Consider the following 9245-nt stretch of genomic DNA (forward strand, 5'->3'; position numbering starts at 1 on the left):
AGGTGTTCCGGATGCAGTCAGAGTTGAAGTGGGTGTAAACTCAGTGGGTCTGCGTGGGATTGTACGGATGGAGGGACGGATGGGGCTGCAGGTGGTTGGGTGGAGCGGAGGAGGTGGAGGGCTCTATTTTTACACCGGAGGAGAGGGGAGGGGACGAGAGGAGAGGGGATGAGAGGAGAGGGGACGAGAGGAGAGGCGCTGCAAACGTCAATGCAGGTCGTCAGGCTACAGTGGCTTGGCCTACAATGCTCTCACGTGGCTCTCCATCCTGTTCCAAAGATGCTTGACAGAGAAATATGGAGAGCAGCCAATCTTCTTTGATAGTCAGTAGCCAACTTCACTCTATCACCTTTGCTATTTTCTAAATTACTGTAACAGATAGCAGTTCTTTTTTCCAACCCCATGGCAAATGGTGTCCTATATTTCTACTTTGAAAAAGAAAACCTGTTATGTGACTCATATAGTGCTCAATAGTGTAGCCTACTGTGTATGCCTCACAATGTCCCTTGTGTAGAAAGGGACAGAATCCCATTGCAACAGAGCAAAGATAAAATAGATGGATTTCAAGGTCTGTCTTTTGCACAGCAAACCAATGTGTAGTCATATACAGTACAGTACAAACCCTAACATAACGTCTGTACATTGAGGAGTCATTTGAAACATATAGAGGTAAACAAGAGTTATATAGAAATGGAGTCAGACTCAACAGCAGTAAAGGAAAGTGTGTTAGTGTGTGTGTGTGTGTGTGCATGCGTGTGTGCGCGTGTGTGTGCGTGTGTGTGAGTGTGTGTGCACTTGTTTGCATTTTCCTTGTGCGGGCATGTGTGTGTGTGTGTATGTGGAGGTGTGTGTGTGTGTTAGAGGGGTGGGGGGCGGGGGGGAGTCTCTAGGAGGTAAATTGAGGTAAATTAGCTGTCACCTGAAATCTCCTTTGCCAGCTGCTTCCCTCCATTCCTTCATCTATCAGAGTTAACAAACTTCATCCCTTTCTAAACAGACCTCCTCCGTCCCTCTGATCCACAATACACAGGATACACAGGGCTGGGACACATGCAAATCCATGTCATGATAGCTATCACAGCACTCTCTGATCTACATGGCTAGTTAGGGTGCTTTTCCACACCAGAGGGTTTGATTCGCTTTAGGTTTCCACCTACACAGTGACGCCTGTTATCTAGAATACGTGCTTTGAAGAGTCAAGAGCTACATTCAAGGACACCCCACCAACGCAACTGGAAAGTTGTTTTTCTATTGGTAGAACTGCAATTGAGGCTCCAAGGAATTCCAACAGGGCAAGAACAATTGCTGTAATGACAGCTGACATTTGCCAAACAGTCAGGAGAATCACCATCTACAGTCCAGAGGCAGACATTTTACCTGAGCCCCCATGAGGGGAACAGAGAGGTGTGAGGAAAAATAGAACACCAAGAAGCAGTGATTTTGGAACACAAAAATGGTTCAATGAGTCTGAGGAGTTACAGTGCCGCATAAGCCTACAACCGTGGTTTCTCAGTCTAGTTTGAACATGGATATGGCATTACTGTGACTGTAAACCCCAAGAAGAACAGCAAAACATAAGAAAACAATTACACCCAGTCATGTTCATACAGTTCATACATTTTTTTCATACATAAAAAAGAGGCTTCTAAAACAAATAGCCTAACTCACATTCATACTAGTATCAACTCAGATCAGAGACGCATTTCCCCCCCTAGCCCAGACTCCCCACAGAGTGACAATAAAGCGATGTCCCACAGGACACGGGGGGGGGGGGGGGTGCAGCAACAACCCTCCCCATTGCTCAGCACAGTGTCTAAGCCACCCTAAAGGGAGGAGACACTTAATGAGGATGAATTCCCAGGCACCAACGAGCTATATCAACATCCAGACTGTGTCTGCCAATACACAACCTGATTACAACAGGATTACCAGGAATACAAGAGCATTGGATTACAGCTTTGCGAGAGGACCGTGTCATTGCCAAAGCAGCAAGGCCTCGTACGGTACGGAGAAGGAAGCTGGAAGATGATACAGTTATCCACAGTCAAGGTGTAGCGATGTGGTCAGAAGAGCTTTTAAGGGAAGGAGTGGATTACTCCCAGCAGAGAGCACAGGTGTAATGACATCTACTGACATGTACTTCAGACACCACACAGAAACAGTTTACTCGAAAGCAAGTTGCAAGTAAATAGAGTTTAATGACCCAGGAAGCAGTAATCAAGCATGTAGGCGACAACATGCTGTTTGACTTGGAGCTGATAAGGCGATGATGCAAAACAAGGTGAATTTCTTTGTATTTCCGTTCCACACTGGCTTTGTTGCTAATTAGCAACGGATTTCACAACGACTTTGTTGTTGTTTTTCCATTGTATCCCACCGACACTTGTTAATTATACTGAACACCAAATTAGAATAAGAACATTAGATTTATTTGGTGATACTGAAGCATAAAGTGTACGACAGTATGTTGTCAGGGATACCTATAATCATGTTACTCCCACCAACATCCACTACTAGGATGGTAAGACCTGTGGTAATTGCAGCTACCCTCCAGGTTCAGTGTATTGCAGTGTGAGAGTGTTACAGATCAGGGAGGCTTGCCTCTCTCATTACTTGGTCCTGAACTCAACTAACCCTGATGAAAGGCAGAGAACAAGACTTCTAGCCATCAATCCAGCACATCTTCATTTGAGACACAAATTAATACCCAACAGATCAATGTTCAGTCCACAAACACACATCAGCCAGACGGCTTACTCGATATCCATTCCATTCATGTTTTGACGTACTTGATGTGCTGGAGAAAATTGGTTGATGTGCTTGTTGATATGAGAGCTGATATACCCGTAGGTTTATATTCTGAGAGAGAGCAGGATGAGATACACTGGTTTCTCTAGGGAAGGAGAGCGGTGAGGGAGGACAGACAGACAGAGAGAGAGAGAAAGAGAGCGAAAGAGAGGAGACAGAGGAGTGGAGAGCGGTAGACAGAGACCATAGAGAGAGAGAGAGCGAGAGAAAGAGAGCTGAGAGATATGCATGACAAGGCAAGGAGAAAGGTGGGTGAGAAAATGACAGCCGGGAGGAGGCTTTGACAAAGGGAAGCAGGGCATACAACGAGGCGTGACAGATGAGTAATGAAGCCAGATACACAATCATATCCAGAGAAGATGAGAAAAATACCAGCCTGAGTTGAGCCACCAAATGAATAGGTTGATCCCCCAGAAAACCAATACCAAGAACCTATATACAGTATAAGTGCATTAGTTTGACATATAACCTTGGTCAGACTAGCTTCACCCACTGGCAGTGGGAGCAGTTTCTAATGAGATGTATAAACAGGCCAGAACATGAGTTGGGGAGTAGGTTGAAGTGAGTCGCATTAAAATGTCCAAGCAGCTCTACACACTCTCCTCTCTATCCTCTCTGTGATGTAAGCTGAGCCGGAGCGTGATAGGCCCTGGAGCTGCAGTAAGGAAGTGGAGATAGCACCCAATTGATTCATTTGGTCTGCAAGTGGCTGTTCCATCCTCTGCACATACTGTGGAACAGCAAGTGGCTGTTCCGTCCTCTGCACGTATGGCCTGAATTCTCAAGGAAAGACCACCCCCCCCCCCCCCCCCCCCCAAAAAAAAAAATGCAAAAAAATGTCCAGATTACATTTCGACAAAGCACTGCCACCCCCAGAGCAAAAAAAACAACTCTTTGACGAATCGAGCTCCTTTTAATCCTCGCCTGAACTCCATTCCAGAACTTACTGCGATCCACTTTGATGATACTGACCGCGCTGAGAGCAAGTAGTGTTCTTGGCTGTTACGCATCCCTCATTATTCACACTCTCTCGGTTATATAACGGTACCCTTTCTCTAAGAGGCTTTTGTCATGACATTCTCTTGTTGTTAGGGTTATGAGAAGAAAATCGCCCCCGTGCATCATTGTGTATAAATAGCAGCAGCGTTCTAGGTCTGTTTGTTCCAGAGCTGTGGGATTTTAGCACAACGTGTTTCCGAGCTGAATGAATGGAAAGGAGAGCGACTTAGCTATTCACAGGGCTGGGAGGTCTGTCTTGCACTCAATTCATGTGTGTGTGTGTGTGTGTGTGTGTGTGTGTGTGTGTGTGTGTGTGTGTGTGTGTGTGTGCGTGCGCGCGTGCGCGTGTGTGTGTGTGTGCGTGCGTGCGTGCATGCTTGAGAGTGACCGACACTGACCTAAACTCTGAAGCAGTCTGGTTTATTGCGAGGGAGGATTCACAACACTGCAGGGTGTAACAGTAAAGTTAAAACCCTGTGGAGTTAAGTCTTATTCTTCATTTTCACTCTTTTCCCATTTCACTATGGTTACTGCCCCAAGCTCTTGACAGAGGATTTAGGCTTAGTCATATCAACTTTAAATAAGTATGAATATGTGTCATACTGTGTATTATACTGTATATTTGTTCCATTACTATTGAACAGTAAGAAAATCATCAAACTACACAGCCCACTGTGAATATTATTGCGTCCCTATCCTCAGCAATGCTGGCAATCTGTGGCACTTTGAAGTAACACAACACAAGAGGAATTAGCCTCCTCACACCCTGCCTTAAATTCCGCCTGCTTAATTAAAAGCTTTAATGAATTATTTAGTTCTTGATGAGACAGGGATCGGGACCAATAGAATAGCTGAGTGCCAGTCTCTACAGGGAAATCAAAGCACAGCAGAACAGGGTTTGTCCTCTGGACTCACTCAGTCTGTTGGGAATATAAATGACACAAAAACAGAAAGTGAAATGATAAGTATAGTGATGTCATCATAAAGATACCACACTTTAATTCATTTTGAATGCATTGAGAGACAACAATCATCATTTCTTCCTCCCAGGGAGTTTTTCCTCGCCACTGTGCCCTATGTTTTTCTCCTCTCTGGAGAGTTTTTCCTTGGCTTGCTTCTTAGGTAATTCAGTGTTAGTTCATATAGTTTGTATTGCATTTATTGTTTCTATTGTGTGTATTGTTCTTGTTGTGAAGCAGAAAGCGCTATAAAAATACATTTGATTGATTGCTTGGTCATTCAACTTCTTTCAGGTGCACCTACTGTACAAAGGCAGAGATAAAATAGCTAGGCCTGAATGGATCCTCATAACATATAGGCCTACAGCCTTACCAGGCAAGCAAATCATCATTTGGCATCAAGAGTAACTGATATAGTTACTGGTGCCTCAACCATCGCTGAACTCATTCTAAACTTAATGGGACAGAGAACTCAGACCGCACGATCATGTCTGCCCTTCATACACAGTGTACTCCTCTGTTGAAGAACAATCACCAGACAGACTAGCAATTAACACCACCAAGTGTTCTACATCTCAATCTTTCATATATAAAACTGTATCATTTAATCATGGAGTACAACAGTCAAAAATACCCACTGCTATCCATTACCACCCTGTGGGCTATTGAAACATGAGAGACACCAACTTCAAAATGGCACACATATCCATGATAGGCCATTTTCATTATTAGATGAAAGAAAATGCAAGATTATTATTATTATTATTATTATTAATAATAATAATAATAATAATCTTGCATTTTAATCTTGCATTAATAATAATAATAATAAACCACTGTCAGAGAAGTAGGTATGCCTAATATGTGTTTCAGTTTTAGACTGAATCAACAAAGCCTCGTCTTGGGAGTGGAAGAGGATTCTGTGATATAGTACAGTATGCTCTTAAATTCAAAGTCCCTCAAGGTCCTCCAGGCATTCCAACTCCTCTGAAACGCTTTATTTCTTCTGGAAATAGCTGCAGATGCGTATTCGAGTCTGACTCAGTAAAAGAAGACAACAATGCCATAGTCCTCTGACAGCCTGACAAATTCTGCCTTGACAAAACAAAAACCCAGTGACAACAACAAGTCGAACAATCGACAAAACCCCAAAGTAGTATGACATATATGTGAAAAACACATTATTTTCCTGGCTGGAGGCCCAGGCCACACACTCTTCCTCTCCTGCTCCATAGTCCTCTGTCTCCACTCAGATTGCCTCTACACTTCACAATGCATTACTGTTACATAACCGCACAAACTTCAAAATAAATCTGGAAATTCAAGTTGTAGCATTGCTGAGAACAGCAGCTAAACATAGCAAGAGCATAGGGTAACCAGTCAACATGTTTGAAATGATATAGATCAAATCCATTATGATGTCTGTGGGGCAGCATTGCACTTTGACTGCATGGGTGCAGCAGAGGTCACAGAGCCAGAGGCTTATTATACACAGAGGATTATTCATCTGTGATCCAGTGGTGCTGAATAAAACGTTGATTTTGATGTGATTAGCAAGTGCCTCAAACTGGACCTCAAGTCACTGATGCAGTACCCCGCATCAGATTTTCTGTCACTCTTTTTCAGCAGTATTATGCCACAGTGACATGTAGATCATCTTACACAGTGTTGCTTTAGACCTAATTAAGTCATTATTGTATTTTAATTGGGCATATTTTTATGCATATTTTCAAATGATTATCTCATGTCTTCTTGTGGATATGCACTAAAGATACACTAATAGAGCTTTCCACTTCATGAACACACACACACACACACACACACACACACACACACACACACACACACACATACACACACACACACACACACACACACACACACGTCACACACGCAGCCTACCTTGACTGCCTCTACATGTGTGACTCTGTCAAACACCATGTCGTTGACTGTCACTATCTGGTCCCCGACCCTCAGGCCTTCTTTTTCGGCAAAAGATCCAGGTTCCACCAAAGACACATAGATTCCCACACCGTGCTCGGACCCTCCGCGTATGCTGAACCCTAAACCCTCATGGCTTTTGCTGCGTCTCAGGGTCACTTGACGCATCTCTCCAAGAATCTCTTCCATGAAAGCGCACCCCAGCGGCGAGGCCAAAGGAGCTGTCCCATCAGCGGTGGTGCTGAAACTGTCCGGACACGCAGCTGACGATGCATGACAAGAAAGAGACTGGTCATGCGGATTCATAAAGTGTGTAGTGGGATTTGGGACATGATTAGCATTGCCTGTTTCTCCAAAGCTTTCTGAGTTGCCACTGTTCGCCAGTAGATCCGTCTTAAGATAGAGGCCCTCGGAGGTGTACTGGTCAAACAACAGCTGGTCGGAGCGTGGAATGACCAAACGCAACATGGGCAGTAGTTGACGTTTGTTTGGTGAGTTGAGGATGACTTTGAGAGTTTGAACCAAATCGAAGACGTTGCGCTTGGCGTGGTAAACATTGAGACAATGAATGAACTGCTCCCTCTCGTAGTCGTTGAGCAGCAGGTTGAGAGCGTTGTGCAGCTTCCTCACGTTGGTCGAAAGCGCGCGGCCACCCGATCCTGCCGAGTTCACCGTTGTATTGAGTGAAACGCGCTCTAAATCCGTGCTCATCCTACAACTTAGCCGAAAACACCGTAACACAGATAGGGATGGTCGGATCAGGCATTTTAAATGCTGTTGTAGAAGTCTCTCCTCTACGAAAACGCTGGACCGCAGCGTAATTCCAGGAGGAAGTCAGCTTCGAAAGTGGTCATCGTTGCGCTGTCTTTAGGAGAATCACAGCTGCTCAGCATTCTCGTTCTCATTCTCGTCGGCACCTGTCAGTCAAATTTGGAGGGCCTATGTTAGTGAGAAACAATGACTCGACTATCAAAAAGTTGGGAAAAAAAAACTGTTCGATATTTAAAAATCCATTAACAAATAGGACACATTATTGGATTTTTTTTTTTTTAATTATTCCTTGTGCGGCTGATTGAGTCTTGAGTTCACTTCACAACAGCTTCAAGTTTACACGCTTAAGATCCTGGATATATCCAAGAAGACGCACCTAATCTGACGCTTTTGCGCGTCAATCTCAAGCGTTCCAAAAAGTGTCATCTGAGCCGTTATTCCTGAAGGTTTCATTGGCAGCAAGATTATTCAGAGTAGGGCAATTAGTCCTCTATTTACCTACCTATAACCACTTATCATGGTTAGAAGAAATTCGAGTCGGTTGATCTGTTGCAAAGCAAAGTGTGAATGAACAAGGTATTTGTTTCCAGTTAGTGTACGTCTCAAATAGTTTGCCTCAATGAGGTAGTTGGATCCTCGTCTGACGGTGACGATTTCACGCTGCTCACTTGCAAGCTGCGCTGACTTGCTCGCTCAACCTGTCTCTGAATAGGAAATGACGCAGTTGTGTGTGTGTGTGTGTGTGTGTGTGTGTGTGTGTGTGTGTGTGTGTGTGTGTGTGCGTGTGTGTGTGTGCGTGTGTGTGTGTGTGTGTGTGTGTGTGTGTGTGTTGCTTAGAAACTGACAACAGCACTGCTACTGCTTCCATACATCTAGGCTTATTTCTACTACCAGTACTTTCATCAGCAAGTTCCAGTCCCTAAAATACTTGCATGAAGTATATCCAGAGAGAGCAAACTAATTTTTTCCATCTCTATACAGGTTTATGCATGGCAACATATAATTATCAAATATCTTCCTGTCAGAGTCGATGTTTACTATACTATACTATAGGTCAGAGGTTTGGCTCTTCTCCATTTCAATTAGTTGCTGGCTTTCTCTTTGTATGGAAGTACAGTACCAAGCATTAAGCGTCTGACAGCCCTTAAGCTCATAAAAGCTGCATAAGCAAACTCCCTCCTCGGTCAAGTCTACTCATCCCATCCCTTTAGCTCCACACCTTACCAGGAGCTATTTATAAACATTGCTATTTTTAGATAGTTGTCTTCACATTGACAGAAATAAGCTTCCACTTTTCTATCCGCATAATGAGTCTTCCAGATGTGCTCCTGGCTCTTAGATCTAGGGAGCCCAAAGAACCGGAATGTACTTGCCGGCAGGGACAGATTATTCAGACAAGTGAATCTAATTTGAGATTGGAGAAGCAGCCACACTGAAACCAATTAGACAACACAGTGGACATGATGCGATTACATCACATTGTTCTTCATCCCTACACAATATGCTACCTGTTGAGGAGCAAGATACATGTTCTGTCTCTCTCTCTCTCTCTCTCTCTCTCTCTCTCTCTCTCTCTCTCTCTCTCTCTCTCTCTCTCTCTCACACACACACACACACACACACACACACACACACACACACACACACACACCACACACACACACACACACACACACACACACACACACACACACACACACACACAATTTGTGTTACAGTATGTCATGTGTGATGTAATAGCATCCCAAAAACTTGAAACCAGAATAT

The 9245-nt window shown here is 44.0% G+C and overlaps 1 protein-coding gene across 1 annotated transcript in view; it reads right to left on the bottom strand.

Annotated features, from left to right (window-relative positions):
* whrnb (whirlin b) overlaps window positions 1-7418 on the bottom strand; it is a gene marked incomplete at both ends in the record, with an annotated part of 30670 nt that extends 23252 nt beyond the window's left edge. Inside the window, one exon of the mRNA XM_083673268.1 lies at window positions 6669-7418. Within this exon, the coding sequence (XP_083529394.1) occupies window positions 6669-7418 (750 nt within the window). The remainder of the gene's footprint in view (window positions 1-6668) is intronic.
* Window positions 7419-9245: the final 1827 nt, after the last annotated feature.

Source organism: Argentina silus (assembly GCF_951799395.1).
Source record: "Argentina silus genome assembly, chromosome: 7".
NCBI classification, from domain to species: Eukaryota; Metazoa; Chordata; class Actinopteri; order Argentiniformes; family Argentinidae; genus Argentina; species Argentina silus.